The sequence below is a fragment of the Lacerta agilis genome, chromosome 10, assembly GCF_009819535.1.
Source record: "Lacerta agilis isolate rLacAgi1 chromosome 10, rLacAgi1.pri, whole genome shotgun sequence".
Classification (NCBI taxonomy): domain Eukaryota; kingdom Metazoa; phylum Chordata; class Lepidosauria; order Squamata; family Lacertidae; genus Lacerta; species Lacerta agilis.
This window is the reverse complement of record NC_046321.1, coordinates 66,184,069-66,209,283: the sequence shown is the minus strand read 5'-3', so window position 1 is coordinate 66,209,283 and position 25,215 is coordinate 66,184,069. Positions and strand designations below refer to the sequence as shown.

The 25,215-nt window shown below is 39.6% G+C and overlaps 1 protein-coding gene across 4 annotated transcripts; it reads right to left on the bottom strand.

Annotated features, from left to right (window-relative positions):
- Nucleotides 1-6,406: 6,406 nt before the first annotated feature.
- Nucleotides 6,407-24,672, bottom strand: GNAI1 (G protein subunit alpha i1). 4 transcript variants are annotated; one of them, XM_033161775.1, is made up of 9 exons: nt 24,501-24,583; nt 22,933-23,039; nt 15,475-15,520; nt 15,252-15,393; nt 13,893-14,050; nt 12,398-12,526; nt 11,336-11,465; nt 10,317-10,470; nt 6,407-7,278 (listed from the first exon to the last, which is right to left on the bottom strand). In XM_033161775.1, the coding sequence occupies exons 2-9, from the start codon at nt 23,003-23,005 to the stop codon at nt 7,088-7,090; spliced, it is 1,023 nt and encodes a 340-aa protein (XP_033017666.1). In that variant the 5' UTR covers nt 23,006-23,039; nt 24,501-24,583; the 3' UTR covers nt 6,407-7,087. The 4 variants fall into 4 exon arrangements, with proteins under 4 accessions (XP_033017666.1, XP_033017664.1, XP_033017665.1 ...); XM_033161773.1 differs by lacking the exon at nt 24,501-24,583 and adding an exon at nt 23,121-23,352; XM_033161774.1 differs by lacking the exon at nt 22,933-23,039 and having other exon boundaries at nt 15,475-15,517; nt 24,501-24,672.
- Nucleotides 24,673-25,215: the final 543 nt, after the last annotated feature.

Sequence of the window (25,215 nt, the reverse complement as noted above, 5' to 3'; positions counted from 1 at the left end):
AAAATGCCTAAAATAGCCCTTCTCTAGTTTGCTTTCATGCCAACATCTATTCACCCTGCTAAATGCATCAAAACAGAGAGCTGCCCGATATCTTATCTGGTTCTATTTTTGTGCATGATTGTAGCAAAGAAAATAAACAGTCATGTTCTGATGCCCTCGCCCACATCTTTTATGGATCTGACATCATTGCAAATTCCGTGTGAGTTGACCAAAGAAAGATAAAGCTTCCTGTTGCATGCCATAATAATCAATTTTTCAGACCGTGTGCACAGGATTGCGCAGGGAAAATATGTCCTATTTATAGGAACGACCTTGAGTGTCTTTACCAGCAGGCATCTCTATAGTCAAACAATGCTTTGCTCCTGCTCTCTCTCTGATTGATCTGACTGTTTTTCATTATCAAAGAGCACTTCTAAACAGTCTTATACAATTGTCCGGCCAAGCACACCTGGATAAAACCCAGTCTAATCAACCTAATGTTTTAAAAAGGGATGAAGATAAGAAGAAATTGAGGTCAAGGCTTAACATTTCTATCAACGCGCACTCACAGCTGGAACTGTGCAAATCTTGTCTTGCCAGATCCTGGTCATGAAGGGGTTTTGCAACCCAGAATTCTGAGCAGATTCCCAAGGGCAGCAAAGAGTAGTCATCTTAAGTCAAACTCAAACAATAGACTTTTAAAAAAAAGTTGGAGGGGCCAAAGCTGGGTGGTAAAGCATGTCCTTTGCTTGCAGAAAGTTCCGTTTGATTCCTGGCCTTCGCAGGGAAAGGATAAGGCAACAGGTAATAGTAACTATCTCTGTCTCTGTGGAGACCTTGGGCAGCTGCTGCCAGCTGATATGACATTCTGGAGCAGCCATTATGCGATTGTGCATTCCTAGCCAGGAGATGCCATCGATTGTCTGCAATAGTTACGTGCTTCATACTGTCATGATGCAGGTAGGGGAAGAACTTTATGAGCATCAGCACATACCAGACATTTGGCAGTCTATGTCAACACACAATCTACTATGGTTAGGACTGGATCATGCCAAATACTTCCAGTTCCACCTATGAAGAATTAGCTCTCTTTTGTAATTGCATTGGTAGCTAGATGTGTGAGTTCAGAAACAATGATGGAATGTCTTACAATGGGTGAAAGCGCCTGTCTAAAAGGAAATAAGAATGAGAAAGATGATCCGAAGAATAACAGTGGCTCAGACAAATGGGTTCTGCTAAAATAGACTTCTCAGCAATGCAAGATAAAGAAGGCATGACCTACCACAAAGTTCCAGTGTGTATTTACACGTGAAATTGAGACATATACACAGTGTTGTTTTCTTGCACTCTTAACAAATCTAGGCCCATCAAGCCACAAAGGCTTGAAGCTGACAAGTGCTTATACTGCTGTACAGGCTGCCTTGCTGCACTGAGGTAGTACAATGCGTTCTGATGAGGTGCTGAAAATGCACAAACTTATAGGGCACATCTAAAATGGACATCTGGACAAGGTCTTCAGCACAACTTGCAGAATCTGAATACTACATTCAAGGCACTCCAAATCTAATGCCTATGTGGGATGCAACCTTTCCTTCCAACATGAAAATATGCATCAAATTGCAAATCTCATTGAACTCAGTGGGATTTCCTGCTAACCATTTCATTCTTTTCATTCTGTCCTGCCCTCTCTCCCAAACGAGCATGGGGCAGCAATGAGCAAAACAACATAATCAAAAAGTAAAAACATCTATTAACTTTTTTTTTTTTAGTCACCTCTCATAGCTATATTATTCAAGGATGCCAGGAACAGGATCTTTCAGTCATCAAATACCTGGGTGAACAGGAATGTTTTTAAATTCCTCCTTGAATGTTAATAATGACAGGTGCTAGGGAAGGGATTCCACAAATGGGGAATTATCACAACATGCATTCAGTTGCAAAACAAACAAACAAACAAACAAATTTCAGTGAAGATGGTGTACAGTACACATGAATAACATGCATATGGATCTAAGTCCTTGAGCCTGAAATCATGGCTTTTACACTTCCTAATTTGCAGCCTTAACATTGAAAAAAGCCTTTTTGCTGGAAATAAAGCATTATATACTTTTAAATTTTATTTTACCAGAGCTGTGACTGTCTACAAAACATGCAATCATAAATACTCAAGTAAGGATGCAGTCTGTTCCCTCTTTCTTGGGAGTAAGCCCTACTGAGCTCAATGACTCACTTCTGAGTAGAAAAAAAAGTTGATGGTGAAGTCAATGTGCAAAGCATCCACCTACAGGCTTGACTTATGGAAAGACAGAACAAGATTTCAAATAAAAATGCTGCAGCCCAATACTCAAAATAAATGGCACAACAACTTTCATAAATTAGAATAACAAAAAAGCCTGCATTGCAATAGCTGAAAGTCCATTAAAAAGAAAGAATTCACTATAAACAGAAATACTCAAGTTGTGGTTTTTGCTTTGACTTCATCCATAGATAATATCCTTGAGTGCATTTCACTGGACCGTTAAATATTTTATTGGCTTGCATAAACCCTTACCAGAGTACTGTTTCCAGAGGTGGCATTTGCTTTTATGAATATTTTTCTTGAATAAAATGGCTTCAAGTAACTGAGGACATTTTATATTAAAACAAAATAAAAAATAAAAAAATTCCTTCCAGTAGCACCTTAGAGACCAACTAAGTTTGTTCTTTGTATAGTTGGTCTCTAAGGTGCTACTGGAAGGAATTTTTTTATTTTTTATTTTGTTTTGACTACGGCAGACCAACACGGCTACCTACCTGTAACTGAATTTTATATTAAGTCTGCTTTGAATTTCTTGCACCCCACGAGTGACTATTGCAGAAACATTCAGTGAATATCTCTACATGAGCCTGGAAGATCCATGCTTTTCAAACATTAACAGTGCACCAAATGTTCACAGACAAAAAGTCTACCCAAACATTTGTCTCTTTTCAGGCCTCCTCCTAAGCAAGCTCTTCTATTTCAGCAGCTTCCCCTCACTTCCTCAATGCTTCTTTCCATGATCGCTGTGATCCTGGTCAACCAAGGATGACTGAGTGAGCATGATAATGTCACAGCACTGCACAGAATATAAGATTTGGTGCTTTGATGCCACCCCTGAAGGCAAACAAAGCAAAAATAATGTCTCCAGGAAAAAGCAGTGCTTCCTGCATCACATTGCCTTCACTCTGAAATGTCTGGGGGTGGTGGAGAAGCAAGATTACAGCCTGAATGGGAGGAGTGTCAATGCCTTGATCATCAAAGCTAGACCAGGCAAAAGCTTCCACCTGAGTCTGCCTCCCTCCGAATAAAATGTTTTCCAACCATGTCATATAAAACGAATGAACACTCCTGCTCATTTTTTTTTCTACAGAGGACAAAAGCTGTACAGAAAACTGCCTCCGATATATTTCTTCTCCTGAGGAGCTGGATCCCCAGTAGATGAAGACATTACAGCTCAGTTTCTATCAATACAATTGCAAAGGTTAAAGCCATACAAATCACTTGGATGACAGATGCTGTGCAAAGCAAGCTGGGAAGAGATCTGCGATGGTACTCACTCAGCTACACCCAATCTTTACATGGTACAAATAATGACTATTTGGTGGGCAGCATGAGAGTATCTAACAACTACAACACAGCACAAAATCAATTCTGAGGCAAACTGAAATTAGAACACTTTTGGCAAGTTCACACAGCCTATTGGCACAATAGTCAGTAATGTTACTTTAATAATTCTTCAAAAATCACTCATACTGGGATAATGATGGGTAAGTCATCTATAGTCATGCAGGGCTATGAGTATTTAGAGGATTACTATATAGCATTTCCTGCTCAATCTGTGAGGCCATTTCAGTCTTTTCACGCTATGCAGTTCTCCACATACTCTTGCAGATCCAGTTGTTGGTATGTGTCCTATTAGGGGACATAGGGTCACAGATATTAGAAAGTGGTCACTTTCTGTTCGTTCTAATACTTCAAGTGTTCACAAATGTGAATAAAGAAGACTATAATTTTGTTGATAGCTCTTCCCCCATGTTTGTTCAAATAAGTGTATCGACCTTTAGGCATCTCTACAGGACTACCGTGAAGAGTAAATAAATTAGGTTGGGATACAAATTCCAACAATTTCAGGCCCTGTGCGTTAAATTTCTTATCCAAAGAACAATGGAGGTTAGGAAGAAACCTTCTAAGCCTAAAGGGAATCCTCTGCAGTTGCTCCAATTGGGGCATAAAATCCCCACCAAGGACTACAGGTGCTGTGGGGAATTTTTGACTGAACTGCTCCACAGTAGGGTTGTTAGATCTGACCAAATCTTGGCTGTCAGTGTCAGATTATAAATAGAGGGCAGGTAGATATTTATACAGAAAAGATTCTTAGGTGTGGAGAGAATAGTAACAAGTGTAACCAGTAGTTTTGCAATTCATCAAAGCAATTGCCATTAAGATATACTTATCTTTCCAAAACAGCATTTGAACTTACTCAAACTTTTATTTTGTTTGCACTTCACTTATGGTTACAGAAGGCTTTTCACTAGTTGTGCTCAATGAAAAAATATTTCTTTCGACAAGGCACAAATAAATTAAATTGAAGTTTTCTTGTAGTTTAATCTTGTTTTAAAAAACTGCAATAATGTACAAAATCTAATATTAATGATATAGATACATTTACTACCAAATACTTCAGTGACAGAATTAAACGAATTAAGCACTATGATGCACAACTGTCGGAGTACACAAACCACTTTTTTGGGTGCTAATACTACAAGTCTGTTTAGACTTGTTCCGTCCATTTCCACCACTATTACTGCCATTTTGTTTTCTCTAGTAAACTTGTGCTTTCAAGCACATGTACACTGCCCTGAGTTTCTTAGAGGAAAGGCAGGGATGCAAATGGGATTAACACCAATAATTTAAATATTCCCCAGAATGGAACATGGATGGCAAGGTGACAATTTAGATCAATACTGAAAAACAGTAGAGATCTTGTTATGTTTGGACTAAAACCCTTCGGAACATAACACTAAACAGGACCAGGTTGAGTTTTGTTTGACTTGGATTGGGGAGAGACGAATAGACAGAAACATAGTACACATTCTCTGTTGGAAGTCTACCAACATACCAAAAGAAAACAATATTTGCAACTTGGCTACATCAATATTTTAGGTGACAGAGTGATAAAGAGAAAGCCAAGTCAACGTTTATTTACAATGCTCCTTATTTCATGTTTATGTGTGTTTAGAAATCTGTATAGACATTGCAATCAGCCTTGTATCATAAAGCAATGTAAAATATATCTGCAATTCAAAGTAACCTTTTAGTTAAGGCACAACATAGTAAGTTGAGCCTGTTTTTGAGACTCCTCCCGCAGCAGCTCTAACTGCTAAAAAGGCAGGCCATAATAGTTTGCCTCTTTGGGAGTAGAAGCAAATGATGAGGAAACCTCCACGGAATCTACACAGGCAAGGATTCAAAGCTCCCTGTGCAGTGCACCACACATACATGGGGACTTGCCAGCTTCTCCCTTCTAGCAGTAGCACTCTATGCTCCACAAATGTAACTCTGAAGGTTGGAGGCCCTCAAAAACAGCATTCGCAAATAAGGGAACTGTTGCCATAAGGTAGGGGGAAAGATATTGTCCCCTTGTGTGGACGGAAGTGCTTTGCACCTGTGTATGGGCCTCTCTGGATCCCAGTCGCTGTGTATGTTACTGTATGACACAAATGATACTGGTTGGATAAGATTTTCTTTCTGAAAGCATGCAAAAACCCCTATTTGCATATGTATTTCAATTACAATGGATCATGGGCCCACTGCTCTGTGTTTAAAAAAGTTGGCATTAAGCTTTCATGGAACACATATTAAAAGTAGAAGGCCATTCCCCTGAGAAAAGGCAAATAAAATTTACATTGGTAAAACTGCACGAAGCTTAAAATCTTCATTTCCATCCCTTGGATGGTATACACTGGATATTCTACTCAGACTACTCAGAGTGAAGTTAATAAACATGACTATCTTAGGTTCATTCAATTTAGTGAGTCTTCTCTGAGTAAGACTTGGTTGAACACAACTCCTTGATTTTAATTCAAATACTTTTTCTTTTATCATGTCTCACGAGACACACAAGCTAAAATCAACCAATAAAATATAAAACAAGTAAAAAAATATGCTTCCATCTAGGGAAATGCTATTGATTTAGCTATGACAGAAGGAAATCTAGAATGCCTTGGTCATGTACTTTCTGAGGATCATGATTCTACATGCTGAATCACAGCAAGAATTCTCTTCTAACTTCTAACTGTTAAAACATTTGGCATAGAAATATGCAAGAATGGCTTGTTTGCTGTAAATCTGAAATGTTCAAAAGTGGTTCTCTAAAAGTTTGGGAGAAAATAACTCAGGGAAATCCACTGGGGCATTTCTTATTTAATCCTGAGCAAGTGTAAAGGATCCTATAATCAAGAAAAAGCCTACTCTGCTAATTACAGGGGCATAAATAAAATCTAAGAACAACTATGTCACGTGTATTATATGGAAAATTAAGGGTTTGTTTGTTTTTTAAAAATATTTGTTTGAATAATGAAAAATCTAAAAGGAAAAACATTTTCTCCTACAGAAAAAGCAGTCCTTAAAACATGAAAATTCTACGGGATGCGTTAAAATATTTGTTCAGTGTTTACATAAACAACACACAGTCACACATAAACAGACAATCATCATGTGTTGATTGTTATTCAACACTATTTAAATCTATACAACAAACATAAATAAAACTGTTTAAATAAGCTAGTACAATATTGGTCTGGCCAATGCTTTTTCATGTTACCACATAAACCTGTAGATTTGAATTTTATGTTTCAACCTAATCAAGACTAGGAAAATCAGAAACATAAACAAAAACATAGGGTGGTAGCCAATGTTGGTCATTCTCAGAGTAGACTTGTTGAAATCAATAAATTTAAGTCCAATAATTTCAGAGTGTCTAGTTTGAGTATGACTTAGGTATCACTCATAAAAATATTTATGGTCTAAAAAAATGAAGTTGTGACTCATTTGGTTAATGCAAAAAAAAGTACAATTTGATATTAATGTTTAGAACAAACCACAGTCTTTTAGGTTATTCTTTATGATAACATCAGTTACAGCATCAAAGACAAACTGAACATTCTTAGTATCTGTAGCACATGTGAAGTGAGTATAAATTTCCTTTGTGTCTTTTCTTTTGTTCAGGTCCTCAAATTGACACTGGATATATGCAGCTGCCTCTTCATATGTATTTGATCCTAAAAAAAAGATGAAATGCACAACAAAATTCTAAAACAGAAGATTGTAGCACATACTTTATAACAACAGGGACAATAACTGAAAGATTGACTAATTTTGATCTGTCTTATTTGAAGGATCATCTTTATACCTGCTCAGGTAACACCATTAAGGAACTAGTAACATCACCTCTAGTAACTTCAAAGTTTAATTTAATGCTCAGTCTTCTAATGTGATTTAAGCTACCGTAATACCTATCAAGAATACTCTTTTTATATGGCAAACAGATCTCTCTTTACATTAGAAAGGGCAACATTCAGAAACTAATGGGGAAACATTTCAATCTTCAAACGTGGCAATTCTACAGCAAACACATTTCCAAAAGAGACTATAGGATGAAATTGCAGAATTAGAACTCAACTAGAATGTTGAACTAAGATGATTATTTTCTATCCCACAACAGTAATTTAGCAATGTTAAGATCACCGTTGTCAACAAAATACTGACATTGTCACTGAGCTTATTTTGCATACATTTAATTTTCAATTGAATTGTATGCATGTAATTTTCTATTTCATGACACCTGACCCAATGTTTTCCCTCTCTTTCTCTCTTTTTGTATGTGTGTCTTCTAATATGAATAGATTAAGATTTATTTATTAAATATCTATACTGTCCTTCATCCACAGATCTCAGGGTGGTTCACAACATAAAAAAGCACAAATACATGATAAAAACAGGAACAAACCAACAAAAATACTTCCTGCAGCCAAGGAAGTGGGCTTTAGTTTACAAAAGCAATGTCATAGTAGTCTTGTTAGTTTTTAAAGGAGCTAAAGAACTCGGGGGGGGGGGAATCCATTACTGTGCATATAGACTTCTGAATGCACAATGCAGCCCCCTACTTTCTTCTTCGTCTCCCCAAATCTGCTCTAGATGATCTCTCAACCCTCCAGTGAACATTTGGGGTTGTTTGTGTGAGGGGCTACAGGAAGAGGAAGGGACATTCTGGTTCTGACAGCAGAAGTCCATTTCACTAATAGGTGGTCAATCCCAGGATGTCACACTTTGTTTTTACTTATGCATAGTAAATAGTAGAAAAATTATAATTTAATTTTTTTCTAGAATGCTTAATACATACCAGGGGTGACTAATCCCTGGGCTGGGGCCTGCATCAAACCCTGCTGATTTCAGTAGTAAAAATAAACAAAAAATTAAAGCGGACATGCTGTTGTTGTGGATGGGTAAGTTTAAACTTCTCAGCCCAATCACTTCTTCCCTGATCATCCTATCAATCATTTGATGAGCAAGGTGGGGCAATAACTGCCCTCCCTGCCGAGGGGTGGGCTGTGTGGGTGTTTGTGAGAGCATGTGGTGGCCATACCCACTGGAGGTATGTGGCCCCTGAAGGGTCAAACCCTTGGCTCTAAAAATGTTAGCCATCCCTAAAACCATTCAGAGTGATTAACATGTAAAACAAATAAACTCCAGCAGATCTAAGGTGCAATCCTATTCACTCAGAAATAAGCCACTCTCGTGTTCAATGGTGCGTATTAGGATTATTGCCTAAATTTTTACACTTATCCTTATCAGGCATAGCATTTTTCAGAACATAAAGTTCTCACTGAATCATAGACTTTGTCTTAAAACTTCTAAAGTGAGATATCATGTCATTTGAAATAGGCAAAAAGAAGAATGCTTGAAGAGATCTACATGAATTATATCACTGCAGATTTTTTTGTCATAGGTAGATCAGAACTCTGAAATAAGAATTTGGTAGTGAAGACTTAGCCTGAATAAATTTGGATTATCTGAGATGTTGCTGTGGCAGGCAAATTTCCGCATCACATGCTGAAAACAAACCTTCCAGATTTATAAACAGTCATTATAAACTTAGCTTGTTTATAAAATTTGTATATTGCCTTCCTGCTAAGTAATGTACAAAGTAACCTTCCTTGCCACACTTGTTCACATTATTTTTCAATCATTCTACTGTCACAGAAACTTCCCATTTCATCTCTTTTGGCGCTTAACACCCCCCCCCCCCCAAGTTGATACCATGAAGCTCCTGCATGTTGCAAAGAATTCTGAGTCATGGTCTATAGTTCAGATAGTTTTTGATTGGGCACCGCAACAGGATTCCTGGGCTTACCACTGCTCTGCCTTAATTGAAAGTATAAATATAAAGCTAAAGGGACCCCTGACCGTTAGGTCCAGTTGCGGACGACTCTGGGGTTGCGGTGCTCATCTCGCTTTACTGGCCGAGGGAGCCGGAGTACAGCTTCCTGGTCATGTGGCCAGCATGACTAAGCGGCAAACCAGAGCAGTGCACGGAAACGCCGTTTACCTTCCCGCCAGAGCAGTACCTATTTATCTACTTGCACTTTGTTGTGCTTTTGAACTGCTAGGTTGGCAGGAGCAGGGACCAAAAACGGGAGCTCACCCCATCGCATGGATTTGAACAGCCAACCTCCTGAACGGCAAGCCCTAGGCTCTGTGGTTTAACCCACAGCGCCACCTGCATCCCTAATTGAAAGTATACACAATAATAAAGTCTATACTTCCTTTCAGCTGTGCACTAAAGTATAAATCTGGCATTATTACTTTTCTCCTCACTAAGGAGTCCCTGATGAGCTGCTAAAGAGAGATAGAATTCCATGAAAAAGTTTGATAAGCACTGCTTTTCATATAAGAATTTGGTTCATTATTATTATTTTGAAGCATCTAGTTTTCTGGATACTGAACAAATAAAAAAACAATGCAGTCTTTGCCCTCAGGCTTACACACAAATCAAATTTTCAAACATTGATTCTACAAACTGCAGATAATATTCTCATTTAATCAGACAGCAAAACAATACTATTAGAATACTACACTACGTTTTGTAAAGGGTTAGAGTGGGCTACATGAGCTGCACACTGAAAGTCTCTGACTTACAGTAATCTGGTACTTATTTACAAGTATGGTTTTCTCAACTGTTATAACCTGAGGTATCAGATCAATACATTCTTTTCTCTATTTCAGTTTTTGTTTCTTTTGGAAATAAAATGGTAAATACCTGGATATTCTGGGTAGCAAATAGTGAGGGGACTCCTTTTGATTTTTTCTTCAAAAAGATCCTTCTTATTTAAGAAGAGGATAATGGAAGTGTCTGTAAACCATTTATTGTTGCAGATACTGTCAAATAATTTCATGCTTTCATGCATCCTATTCTGCAATGGAAATATATGATATATAAGTTTAACCCAATGAAACCCCAAAAGCCTACATATTGGTTTTTTTGAAGCTTGAGTGTCAGGACATTTTCCAAATTACTGAACTCTCCAGGAGGACAATGGATTAGGCGAAGAAGGGCAAAATAGTAATTTCTAATGGTTGATTATTTGTTTCAAGCAACGGCCTCCATCAATCCAAAGCTAAACACTTTGAAATTCCATTTATATGTTTAATTCTCCTATTGGAATTAAATGGGCTTTCAAACTGCCTAACTCTGGATGAATAAAGAGACATTAATTTACAGTGATCACTTTTTTTCTATATTCCTGGAGACTTGTACATTTTGCTTTCAGTGGGACCTGGCTCAGGAAAAGGTTGCATTACCAGTTCACAAAATCTATAAACCACGATCTGCTTAGACATGGTGATTACCCCACTCACATTGCCTATCTAATGATTATAAATAACAGGACAGTATTTAATTTAGAAGCTTCAAAGAATACAGGGGCTCCTTCCTGTATTCCACAGTTAACTTTGGTGGGGTAAGAGCTGATGCTGTGTGCTCTTGCTTCTGCAGCACACAATAGTTTTGGAAGATCCAGAAAATATAGGAAGAGCCCATTACATGCCTTTTTCATGCAAAGGAAACTGAGCAGTGCTGACATTGTCGAGTCTGTATAGACAACCTAAAATGTCCCGTGTTATAAAAGTGGCACAGGAAGCTCATATGCTGTAACAGACCTCATGTTGCTGTCATTTGTCAGAAGGGGACCTAGGACTACTGTGTAACACAAAGAGCTGTTCTAACTTGGGTGGGCCTGGCCTACCTAATGTTCCTTGTTTCAAAGTGGGTTTACTTGCCATTTCCTCATCTTCAGCAAGGACCAAATCATAATCACTCAGTGCAACACAAAAAATTATGGCTGTGACTCCCTCAAAGCAGTGAATCCATTTTTTCCGTTCTGATCTTTGGCCCCCAACATCAAACATCCTGGAAAAAAAGGAAAAAATGTGAATGATTATTTTAAAACGGGATTTCCCCCCAAATTCAAGAATGATTCTTCTGATAGGGTCAAATGTAGCTGAAGATGTAGGCTATTGCAATTTTAGGCTCCAAATTTGCCTCCAAACACTGTTATGTGGGAGCAAAATTTAACCAGGTAACATTTTAATTACAGGTTTCTATGCTCATTAATGCAGATTATCAATAAATCCACATTTTAGAATAAGAGCCGAAGAGTAATGCTACAGATACTTGCCTACTGGGCAGCACTATATTTGCCTGCAGTTTTCTAATCTTACCTGACAATTACATATGTCCTTGCCTCTCTTCCTCAGATGTTAACACCAGGAAAGAGAGACGGAAGGGACTCTGGAACCAATCACTGGGAAATGGGGTGGAAAGTTAGTTGTGTAACTGATGTGCTGTGCAGCTTAGTGCCCTCTTATTCTATCACAATCAAATGCAATGAATTTTTTTTCAGATTGCTTTATATTGCTAAGTAAATTATCTAATGTAACCCACCCCTCCTCCTCCTGCAGAGCAGCAAGGACAAAATGAATATGAAAATTACAAGATTCATGCATTCATTGGTTTTTTTGGAGGTAAAGAAGAATTATAAGTTATGAAGAGCAAACTGAAAAACGGCATGTTAAGAATATCCAGCAAAGAAAGCAGGAATTAGAAGAAGCCCTGAACAATACTTGGAAAAGAGAACTGTTAATATATATGAGTTTCCACTATTTGCTTGCTTTAGAATGCCTCAGAACAGATAGTAGAATTTTTCAAATTGACACCAGGAAAGAGTAAAAGCTACTTGCATTTGTAAAATGCAAGTAGCTTTTACTCTTTGAAAATATTGACATTTTATACAAAATATTTACACAAAATATATACATATCATATTTCCTGAGACTACTCACTTAAAATGGAGATCCTTGAAAGTAAAATGAGTTTCCACTATTCCTGTGGTTTTCACTCTAGTCCTGAGGACATCCTGCTGTGTTGGTATATAGCTAGTCTGGGCTATCCTGTCCAAGTCATTCAAGTAGCTAGAAGTATTTATTTAAATGTATAAAATAAAAATAAAAATCAGCAGTTTGATACTTAAACATAACATGCAATTTAAAACAAATGGCATGGACAGTAAATACCAAATTCATGCTACTCAGGTATTGGTAGGGTACATATAAATTATGAGCAGTTTCGAATAACTCTATTCTACACCACCTGACACATTTAGGTAATACAAGCAGACTTTTTACCTTTTCAGAAGTGATTTAAAAACATAATTTAACAAATAAATAAAGTCAACACTCGCAGTAAAATCCTATGCATGTGTACTTAGGGACAAGTCCCACTGTAGTCAGTGGGGTTTCCTCCAAGTAAGAATGCACAGAATGCACACAACCTAAAACTGTCATCTTACACACACTTGGTGGTAAGCCCCACCAAACCTAGTAGGGTTTGCTTCTGGACAGATATAGAATTGAGCTATAAGGTTACATTCATATATATGTTCACTTTCTTCAGAGGAAGTCCCACCAACATCAGTGGGATTCACTTTTAGGTACAATTGGTAGGATAGCGATTATAACCTCAGAAGGAACAAATATGTTAGATGAAATGCTAACAGGAAATTAAACTAAATGTTGATTTACCAATTAATTAAATCTAAGGATGATTCTACATGTAAAAACCCGTTGGGAAAAATAAGGCTGATTTCATACACATTCTGGCTTATCTAAAAGCACGTGGAGATGGCAAGAAATACCATTCCCATTATTAAGTTTGTAGAATATGTGTAGTATGGAATAGTAGATTAAAAGCAAGGTTATGTTTATTTTACCACCTTGCCAGGTTAATCTGACTCAACTATCCAGGTGTAGCCATTTTGTTAGTAAATATAACCTATGGATTTTGTTATCTTATATTACATACACGTGTACGTGTGTGTGTGTTTGTGTAAATGAATATGTATTGGAGTTATTTAACATTATCAATGGGTCTACTCCGAGTATAAATGATGTTGAATACTGTATTATCCTATGCATATATGTATAAAATGACAACTTCAGAACATTGTGATTATTTCTATCCTGGCAAAGTTGACAGCAATTCATCATAGACTGACAGTACTATTCATTTTAAATGTATTTCATCTATTTGGCAACATCTTTTTTTAAAAAAACACCACTACTATACTGGAAATAAAAAAATATTGCTATACTTTGCTCAGCTAGTTTAGAGATTTAATCAGAAATATAGTGATAAGAATGTGCTCATCTCAAAGTCTCTTTGGACTTTTTTTAAAGAGTCCCTCACTTGTATCCCTTGCTTGCTGCCTCTCTTTTCAGCAGCAAAATGAATTTGGCAACTGTGCCATCACAGCAACGCTGGTCCTTGTTTTAAGCTTACTATGCTGCTGAGTCATTAAGCTGATACTCTCTTGATCTGTTGAAACAAACTTGAACACCACTGTCTCTCCACAGTCTCTTGATAACTCCAGCAAGTTCTGCTGTCATAAAGCCTTCCTCTGCTGATCCAGCGAGAACGAAGAGTTGACGAGCATCATCCTGTTAAAAAAGAAAGAAAAACTGTGAAGGCTCCCAGAAACTCTATTCAGCTTTCAAACTGTCGTAATAGCAAAACAGCTATTTACCTTGCTACAAAGTTGACAATCAATTCACATAAATAAAATTAAACAAAAAACATCAAGGTCTGAATTACAAGAAAGCTTTTTTTTAAAGAAAATGGGGACTTCCAAAATGTCATAGAATTGTAGTTGGAAGGGACCCCAAGGGTCATCTAGTCCAACCCCCTGCAATGCAGGAATCTCAGATAAAGCATCCATGACAGAGGGCCATCTAGCCTCTGCTTAAAAACCTCCAAGGAAGGAGAGTCCATGGAGTCTGTTCCACTGTTGAACGTTTCTTACTATCAGAAAATTATTTCTGATGTTTAGTCGGAATCTCCTTCCTTGTAACTTGAAGGCCCCCCCCCCGAGTAAGAGAAAACAAGCTTGTTCCATCTTCCATGTGACAACCTTTGAGATATTTGAAGATGGCCATCCTATCTCCTCTGAGTCCCTCTTTTCCAGCCTGAACAAACCCAGTTCCTTCAACCATTCCTCCTAACGCTTGGTTTCCAGACCTTGATCATCTTGGTTGCGCTCTTCTGCACACGTTCCAGCTTGTCAAAATCCTTCTTAAATTGTGGTGCCCAAAATTGGACACTGTATTCCAGGTGTGGTCTGACCAAGGCAGAATAGAGTGGTACTATTGCTTTCCTTGATCTGGACATCACACTTCTGTTAATGCAGTCAAATTATTTAACATACTACTTCTTGAAAGCTTTATACAACCATCTGATACAAGTTGACTTTCGAGCAGGGGTACGGAACCTGTGACCTAGCAGGTGTTATTGGACTCCCATAAGCCCCAGCAATCATGGTCAAGAGTCACAGATGATAGGAGATGTACTCTAATGGCATCTAACAGGCTTCTTCCACCTTGTTTAGGCATGAAGGGGGACAGGTTTGTCTTGCCTTAAATTTTCCACAGGTCTTGAAATTAACTGACTTTATTTTCATCTAGTATTTTACTTCTTTCACCCAAGCCAAGATTTTGGGATATGAAAACTTGCCCTATTTTGCAAGCTGACTCCTTGTTGTCCAGTCAGAGATGTGTTGAAAGAAAAATATTAACTATTTCACATGGATTTCAGAAGTACAGTACAGCAATGAAAGTGAACATTAAGGAGTACATCAATGCTTACAGCTCTGGCAGAATCCCCAAAATCTATCTTCAACCTCCCCATTGCTCTAATGATAGCGATAATGGATTGAATTGTATTACTGTAGACAACAGCTTTGTACTGTTTACATTCTTCTTCTGAATAACCAGCTTCATGGATAATCCTAAAAAAGAAAGAAAAATCAGTCTTTGTTTTAACTAAAAGTCATCTATTAACTTTGTTTTCACTCCTAAAACATACTTACTTCATTTGTTTGACAATTGTGCTTTTTCCTGATTCACCAGCTCCTATGAAAAACAGTACCCAAAACATTGTTAACCAAAAGCCTGTTGCTCATTCCATATATCAGCACTTTTCAAGCTTTATTTCCACTGAAGTTGAGAAGTTGTGCAAACAAAATATCAGAAATAGTCCACATTCCTTTAAAAAAACCAAAATAGTTTGTCTACCACTACTGATCTTCACTTGCAAAGCCCAGCTATAGGCAACTATGGAGCACATTCTATGTTGGTGTCTCAATTCATGCATGAGGCCTAAGCAGGCCTTGCCAGTACACCTTACATTGCAATGCTTGGAATTCAGTGTGAAACTGATTGTAGGAAGTTTGAATTCTGTTCTATTATATTATTTTTAATATAAATGTGTTTTACAACATTTTATATGTGGAACATTTTAAAATGCCCTTTTCTGTACATTTGGCAGTTTCAATTACTTATATTAACAATTATTTCATCATCATTAGGAAAAACAAGTGGAATCTGTACAAATACTAGAAGTGTATCCCCAGGAACACTCCTGTTAAACATGTCATCTGGTCATACCCTTCCTTCAGAAATCTGCAAGAGGCCAATTCACTCTCCCCTCAACTCCCCGTTTCCCATATCTCTGTTCCAACTGAGGCTCAACCTTGCATGGTTCCTTGATGCTATCAAGTACTGTTTATTATATTGTTTGGAGTTGAGTAGCCCTTTTAGGATTTTTTAAATTACTGTAACATCTGCCTGTCTCAGGGTTCCTGAGCCTGTTGATACCTCCCTCTTGTCAGTGAACCTATTCTGATTCCTCGACTCAGCACTCAACACACTGGAGTTTGCTATTAATGGAAATAATGATGTTCACACCTCTGCCATTAAAACAACAAGGTTGAACCTATTGGCAATCTCTCTCCACACACCCCACCACACATTATTATGGTTATTAATAGTTTCTTTTCACATTTACACCATAATCCGATTAGTTGCAAATTACTTCCTAGAAGATAATATTCCAACGTGGGTGTGAGTCAGGAATATAACTCAAGAGCTAGGATAATTCAAAATTCCAAAGAATGAACACAAAACAAGAGGCTATCACCATCATACAGGCTAGAGGTGACTGGCTGCTTGCCACCAGAGAAGCATTGAGGTAGGTAAACTACTGGGAACAAGGCAAGCTTCATATACCGTAATTCTAGGAAGCTGCCTTATACTGAGCAAAGACCGTGGCTCCATCTTGCTCAGTAGCAAGCTCTCCAATATTTCCAATTGACTCTTTCCTGGAGACACCAGAAACTGAAGCTGGGATCTTCTTCATGCAAAACGTATGTTCTATTACCAAGTTACAGTCACTGCCTGAACAGACATAAGAAACAATTGTATTGCTACAATATTTACATGTGAACATCCACACACTACTATTGCAATATATGTTAAAGTTGTTGGAGAGAAGTATTTTAGTACTTTAAAGTTGTTCAGTAAATTTAAACTAAATTAATGATTTATAAAACTAAGAGATCTAACTATCAATTCTGAGATTTCATGAATTTGAACAAAAGAGGTAAACAATTGTTCTAACCCACCCTGGGACCTTGCAGTAAAGCACAGGTAAGAAACTGAATAAAAACAAATATAACTCTATGGATTCCAATTATGCTCCCTTCTCATGAATGCATCTTACTGATGAAATCACATTAAAAACTTGGAGCGCACTCCTGCTTCTTTCCTTTGAAGCTGGGTCATCCATGATGACATCAGGTAATTGACAGGAGAGCAGCCCAACAGGAGGAAGATACAAAAGTCTGATGCTTGCTTCTAAACCAGAGACAGCCTTCCAAAATCAGGCTACTCAGGGACAGACAAAGTGATATTCTCCAAATGTTGTTGGACTATCATACTTGTTGTTGGCCATTCTGCCAGGGAATTATGGCAGCCCAACATCGGGGGGGGGGGCACCACATTGGCTACTCCGGGCTACTGATTAAGCCTGGGGTGAAACCAGTATTTTGTACCTAAGCACCATTTGATGGAGATGGTTCCACTAAACAAAACAGAAAACACTGCAAGCCTTAAGTCTGTCCACACCAGGTTTTTCCCATGAACTACTTCACCACTTAAGAAAAAATATGCGGCTATATTCAAATTCACTCGGATGATAATTACATCACATTTTTCCATCCTGGCTTACCAGGTAAATTTCTAGTAAATCAAAGATAAATGTAGCAGATTTCAGTATCAAGTGTATGTGGGGGATACCCTTAAAGAGCTCTAATCCCCCGAGTTCCCTAGGAAGGAGGACTCGTTAAATTTCTCTGGAAACTGTAGCTGTGACAGGGGAATAGGGGTCTCCTAACAACTCTCAGCACCCTTAACAAACTACAGATCCCAGGATTCTTTGGATTAAATAATGATGGTTAAAGTTGCTTCCTAATAAGCCAAGATCAAAAATCATGGTTTTTTGAAATGTGAATTATCAAAAACAAAACAAGTCTCTATAGCTGTAACATTAAGATAAAAATTAGTGGGAGACGATAGATTAATGTAGTATCACAAAATTTAAAAAAAGTTGATACAGCTTCATTTCATCTCTAGGAAGACCATCCAGCCACATACCAAAATATCAAGTACACTACTCATTTCAAACCACAAAAGAAAGCATAAAATGGCTTCCTATTATTGTTATTCAAGATCATACTGTCTTTTTAATTTTATGTAATTTCATGCAGAAATATTGTTTCTCTCATCACTGGCAGAGGAAGAGGAGTGGGGGGGGAGTGCTCCGCCCCCAGCAGCGCAATCCAGGTGGGGTGCCATTGCAGTTGCTTTCCCCGCCCGCGCTGGGCGCCCCACCCCTATGGGCGGCACGCCAAGCCCCCCGGATGCACATCATGCCACGCCCCCACCTGCTCTCCGCCCCCCCCCCCAGTGCCAGAGCATGAAGCTCCGCCACTGTCTCTCATTCCTTTTTAGAATCTTTGCTTTAAATAAAAATAAAAATCTGGCAACAATTTTACTACCCCAATTTATTCAGACTATCTCAAAAATCAAATATAAGCCCCATTCTATTCCAATTTCAGCATTATCTGCCACATATTTCATCCATATCTCTTTCAACTCACTTTTGGGACCTTTGGCATTTAATAACCCACACATTTCCATAGATCTTTTTGTTATATTAACTTTGCCAACAGATTTTGGTTGGATCCTTCTGTAGCCATATCCAATGACATACTAACCTAGTGCCCTATTGTCCTTAATTAAATCAATATACAGACAGATGATTTAACAAGAAAGAGAAGTTACTGGTTGACTTAACAAATATATTTTCAAGTCTGAATTATTTTACTGTACTTGTGTCGCTGTTCGCTTCAATTTGAACTCATTCTGTTACCTAGAAACCAGTTTACATTTACATTGAACACATTTGTCTTTTCAGAAGTCTGCAAACAAACATATGGGCCTATTTAATGGAAAATGAGTATTGTGGGTCGGAGGTGGAATCACTGAAAAATCACATCAGTGTTGCAACTGAGAAAAGAAGAACCTTAGCTCCTGTTAAATTGTGCCTAAAACAACTAAACCATGATTCTGTGGCCACATATTTGCGTGTTTTAAATTAAATCAGAAACTAACATCCCCAAGTAATTCACATTAGAAAGGAGTGCTATTAGTACAGTACCCTATTACATAGAGTACTCCTGTGTAATATACATAAAGTTTGACTGAGACCCACTGCTCCTCCTGATATTTTAAAATAGAGTTTTCCAGGTTTGGGGCAGGGGATTTATTAGCTTTGTAGGGTGGGGTCCTTTGAGGGGGCAAGTTTCTTCCTTTGGTCTTTTTTATTTGGGCCTAAATAGGTCCATGGGTCATTGCCCCGAGAGCCCTCTCCAGCTTCATAGAGCCTGCTTGGCTCCTTGATATACGGTACTCAAGAGCTTAGGGCAATGAAACAAACTGGGAAACTTCTTGCATGCAAGTGAAGGAAAACTCTAGTTGAATGCTATCGAACACTGGTGAGAACTCATTATTGAGCCTAACCAGTGACAGTGAAGGCAAAAAGAAGGCATACTGTATGGCAGTATGCACCCTCACTATGTCTGGGAAGTGTGGGGTCTTTTACCGACTGGCTCGAAGGAGGTGGCAAAACTGCCAGTATCTCAACATGACTTTTTTGGAAAGCATTTTGAGGGTAAAACTGCTTGCATCCACAGCTCGCCTGGCACCCTCCTTACATATCTTTAAGCCTCTTCAACCAGGTTTTTGGCCGTTTGGCTGTCTTTAAAATGTGTCTGGGGAGATGGTGAAGCTTCATATATGAGAAAATGTGTATAGACCGCCTCAAAGCTGCTAAGGGGTTGAGTGTCCTAAGGGCCAGATAGAGAGTCCTGGAGGGATGGATTTGGCCCCTGGGCCTGAGGTCCTAATTTACATTAATTCTGAAATGTGGTTAAGCATGAGATTTGGTATACTTCGAATGAGAGGGACTTCCATGATAATATTCCATACAGTTTTCAACAGTAATTTATTACAATGATTTGTAAACTATAGTCCTTGTATGCTTTCAGGTATCCATTATTATTAGTTAAATTTCTATACCGCCCTTCATCCAAGGATCACAGGGCAGTTTACAATATAAAAACACAAAAATGCAACCATAGTAACGAACAAAAACAATACCCCCCCATAGTTTAAAAGGCCATAGCTTGTTTAATTAGCTAAAGGCTTGGAAAAGGAATGTTTTTGTCTGGGGCCTAAAGATATGTAACAAAGGCACCAGGTGATCCTCCCTGGGGAGAGCCGCCCAGAGTGGCTGGGGAAACCCAACCAGATGGGTGGGGTATAAATAAAAGTATTATTATTATTCCATAAGCAGGGAGCCACCAAAGAAAAGGCCCACTCTTGTGTTGCTGTCCTCCATATTAAGCAGTGTAAATAATAGAAGAAAATTGCAAACTCCTTTTTCAGCACAGAAAGATTTTCACTAAACAGGAGTAACTTGGGCAACAATTCTAGCCCAAGTTACCTAGAAGTCCCACTGAATTCAATGGAATTCACATTAGAAGATACATAGGAGATACATATCTAGCTACTGCCAGTTCTTAGCAATATCTTCCCCACCCACGACACCCTCTCACTTCAGCTCTACTACAGGAGTTCAAAAGGAACTGAGTTTTAGCTTGTGAGTCTTTCAATCGGCATTGCACATACCGTAGCAACAAAAATGAAAATGGCCTATAAAGAAAAACTCAAAGCAGAACAGTCCACATTATTATAAAGTTTAAGAATCACCACATTACAAAGAAATCATATCCTTCACTGTAAAACTTGGTGGTCCCTACATTTTCCAGTACAATCACATACCGTATTTTTCGCTCCATTGGACGCACCGGACCATAGGGCGCACCTCATTTTTAGAGGAGGAAACAAGGGAAAAAATATTTTTCTGGTTTTCCTCCTCTAAAAGCCCTGGGTGTTTTTGTTTTGTTTTGTTTTGTTTTGTTTGTTTGTTTTTAAGGATCAGCTAAAAGTTTTGCAGCTGTTTTTGCAAAGGCAAAAGGCCTTTTTTAAGGATCAGCTAAAGGTTTTGCAGCTTTTTTGCAAAGGGAAAAGCCCTGGTTTGTTTTTTTTTAGCATCAGCTAAAGGTTTTGCAGCTTTTTTGCAAAGGGAAAAGCCCTGGTTTTTTTTTTTTAGCATCAGCTAAAGGTTTTGCAGCTTTTTTTGCAAAGGGGGAAAAGCAAAGCTCCTTTTGCAAAGGGGGAAAAGCAAAGAGGAAAAGCCCCATTTTTATGGGGTTTAACTCACATTTCTGAAAAAATCTTAAGGAAAGGGAGCCATTTCTACTGTTTGCAGACAGATAATCTAATCAGCCAGTCACATGTCCTGGGGAAACAAACAACCTCCCTCTGCAGCACATTCAACAAAGGAGGGCGGGGCTGAAAGGGAGCCGGGACTCTTATCTCTCTCCAGATCTCTTTGCTGATCAGCTGCTGAGCGGGGGTCCTTTCAACACTCCCCTTTCTCTTTGTAAAATAAAAAGCACAATCTGCTTTTGGCCCCTGGGCAATTCAGCTCCAGGGACCACCATTCGCTCCATAAGACGCACAGGTACTTCCCCTTACTTTTCAGGAGGAAAAAAGTGCGTCTTATGGAGCAAAAAATACGGTAAGTACTGTACTGGAGACGGGTCGGGGCATGCCAACAGTTATGTTTGCAGAAAGTTTAAGAAACTGTCCAGTGATCTAGCTCCTCTGGGGTGGGGGAAGGTTGCTTCCATTAAAAAAAAATCAAAATTACAGGCAGAGTCAACAGAAAAGCTTCAACTATCCATATAATGCTTGTTTTTAGTACACACCCATGGTTTCTAAGACACAAATCAGCCCACTCACAGTTTGTATCTCAATTCTACCATTAGTTCATGGCATGTCCTTAGGCAAACTACTCTATTGGATGCAACCAAAGACCTCCTCCATCTTCAATGTGGAGATAGTATGTAAACTATTTTGTGGGTAAACCCTATTTACATGTTTGTTGAAAGGTTAACTGTCAACCTAGCAGTTCAAAAGCATACCAACGCGAGTAGATAAGTAGGTACCACTGCAGCGGGAAGATAAACTGTGTTTCTGAGTGCTCTGGCTTCCGTCAGTGTCCCGTTGCACCAGAAGCAATTTGGTCATGCTGGCCACATGACCCAGAAAGCTGTCTGTGGACAAACACCGGCTCCCTCGGCCTGAAAGCTGAGAGGTGCTGCACCCCATAGTCAAATTCGACTAGACTTAACCATCCAGGGTCCTTTACCTTTTAGCTTAACAATATAATATATGTGAAGTGTTTTGAATGCATGAAAGCATTATATAAATGCCTATCATTATGTTCGTTGTCCAAACTGTGGGTAATCACACTTAAATACCTAGCCTAACAAAATTAAGGGTAGAGTTCCATCAGCACAAGCATCTATTTGCCATATGAAACAACCTCCCACCCTGGTGTGCTGTTGCAGCAGTTCTATATCTCCAGAGCAGATTTGAGGAAGGAATGGGGGGAAGGAGGGAACCCCATTGTGCTACTGGGAGTCCTTACACTACACTGGCTTCTGCAAGTGCACCAGGTGAGCTGAATCTGGCCCTAAGTGTCAAAATATGGAAATATAGGCAAACCAGAACAGTATTTAGTTAAATGAAGAATTGCAGTGCAAATTAAGACTTTTATTTGTTTAATTTGTATTACTCTCCTATTCTATCCTTGTAACCGGGAAGTGACCGGCTTTTAGAATACCCTATATGAATACTCTAGATATGTATATATGCAAAACAACCCTATGCATATTTATTCAATTCTAGTGAATTCAATGGGATGTACTTCCAGGTAAGACTGTAACCTTATGCACTCACATGCAGGAGCGAGGCGCACTTCTCGGTAAATACAATATGAAGATCATGCTATTCTAAGGGGAGGGGCTGTAACTCAGTAGTAGAGCACATGCTTTGCATGCAGAAGGAGCCACGGCCAATCTCTTGCATGGCATCTTGATGCAGGGCTGAGAAAAAATCCTGTCTGAAAACCCGGGAAGTTGATGCTATCAGTGTTGACAATATTGAGCTAAAAGGACCAATGGCTTCCATTGTTCTTATCTACCTAGGTGACAGTCCCATTGAAGTCACTTCTGAATAAATGTAGTCATAAATGCATAGTCAATCAGGCTAAAAAGGCCACAATAGCCAATGACAATTTTCCTAGACTACAGATATCACTTCAGCATAGGATGTGCTATTGGGCTTGCAATATAAAGGATAAATATATTTGTATTTATCACACATGACAGATTTACACACTTTTATCAACACATAAACAATATCAATATAGGAAAACTAACATGCATGAAAGTGCTCTGAAATGCAGCAAGTGTTATCCATGGTGCGCAGGGCAGGGGAATACGTATGAAAAATAAGCAGTACAAGCTTTATTATCTGGTATAAACTTTCATAAGCAACAACCTAATGCAGCAATACACATTTCTGGAATTGTGGTGGGGCACACAAGTATTTTCCTTCCATACTAAACAACACAACATATTATGTATAGTAAACTACTGTTTACAGTGATTTTCATCTAACACCAGTACCCCAAACTATCTTAAGTTCTATAGTGTGTATGTGGACTTGTTTACTTTCGGGAGGGGTGTTTTCATTTAGCAATCCCAAGCCATTTCTTATTCCTGACACCAGTCATCCAACTATTCTAAGAAATTTACAGCTCAAGCCCATGAACATTCCCATCCTATTCCTCAACACTAAGTCCCACTGACCTGAGTTCAAAGGATTTTCACAGTCAGGTCTGAATTGCAGCATTCATGCTACTACGTAGCATTTCACCTACACAGCCCTGTAGTTATGCTTCTGCCATCAACAGAAGCAGACCATTCAGGCAAACAATAGGAGCCCAAGTGACATACTGCAGTAAGGGCTACAAATATGGTACCTGAGAATATGGCTTCGTTCAAATGAAAATGCCTTTACAGCTGACCACACATCACTGATCCCTCAACACAGAGGTGTTCTACCTTACGGACACTTTAACCACCACCACCCCAATCACAATTAGGATGCTCAGAAGGCCAGTTCCTTCCCCTGCACCTTTCAGCTGAGATCAAGAGGCTGATAACTTGTTAACTGGCAGGGCAAAAAGTGGAAGGCGGCAGGCGAAGAGGAGGCCAAGGGTGCGATCTCCAGGATGCAGTGTCTCAACCCTTTCAGCCTTGCAAGCACTTACTGGAGAGCAAGTCCCACCAAACTCAGCGAGGCTTACTTCTGAGTAGACAGGCGTGGGACTGCCCTTGCAGGGGAGGTAGGAACATAACCTGACGCGCAACTGACCATTCACACGGGGCTAGAACAGCGCATTGCTTTCCTGCCGGATGCTGCCGTGGAGAATTCAATTTCTGGCAAGGGTGCGGGGAGAGGCAGAGAGCAGCAAAAGCGAGAGAGGAGGAGAAGAAGCCTCTCCCGCCGTCCTCACCCAAGAGCAGCAGCTTGACTTCCCGGGCCGCCTTCTCGCCATCCTCCCTCAGGTTCCTGTCGATCATTTTGCTCCTCTCCACCGCCGCCTTGTCCTCGGCGCTCAGAGTGCAGCCCATCTTGAAGGGGCTTCGGCTTCTTCAGAAAAAAACAAAAACACCCGAGGGAAGGGAAATCTCCTTTGTCTTCAGTCTCGAAGAAGAAAGCGGTAGCCCCGCTGGTTGGATGGGGAGGGAAAAGCCCCTCAGGGGGGAAAAAAAAGGAGGCGCTTGAGGTGGTTTCCTTCAAGTGTCTTAATAACATCCAAGGGTCGGGCGGCAGCGACGAAGTAAGGCGGCCGTCAAAACAAAAAGCCGCCGGGGGGAAAAAACCCCGCCGCCCTCCAGCCCCGCACGGCCTCTCTCCTGTCCTCCTCAGACGCCCAGTTCGATGACTCTGCCTCAGTTTCCCCCCCACACCACACGCGCCCGCGACCCCCGCCTAAGGTGGGACGATGCCGAAGCCGCGCGGGCAGCCAAGACACTCCGAGGCAGGCGCCGCCGCCGCCTCCGCTCCCCTTCGCGCAGCCAGCCAGCCAGCCGAGAGCAGGGCCTCGTGCGCGCGCGCGCGCCCCCCCCCCTACCAAACCGACGGAACTGTTGAGCCTCGCTCGGCGGCGCGTGCACGCGAGCACTTCCCCCTCCCTCTCTCTCTCTTTTTAAGAAAAGGTGGGGAGG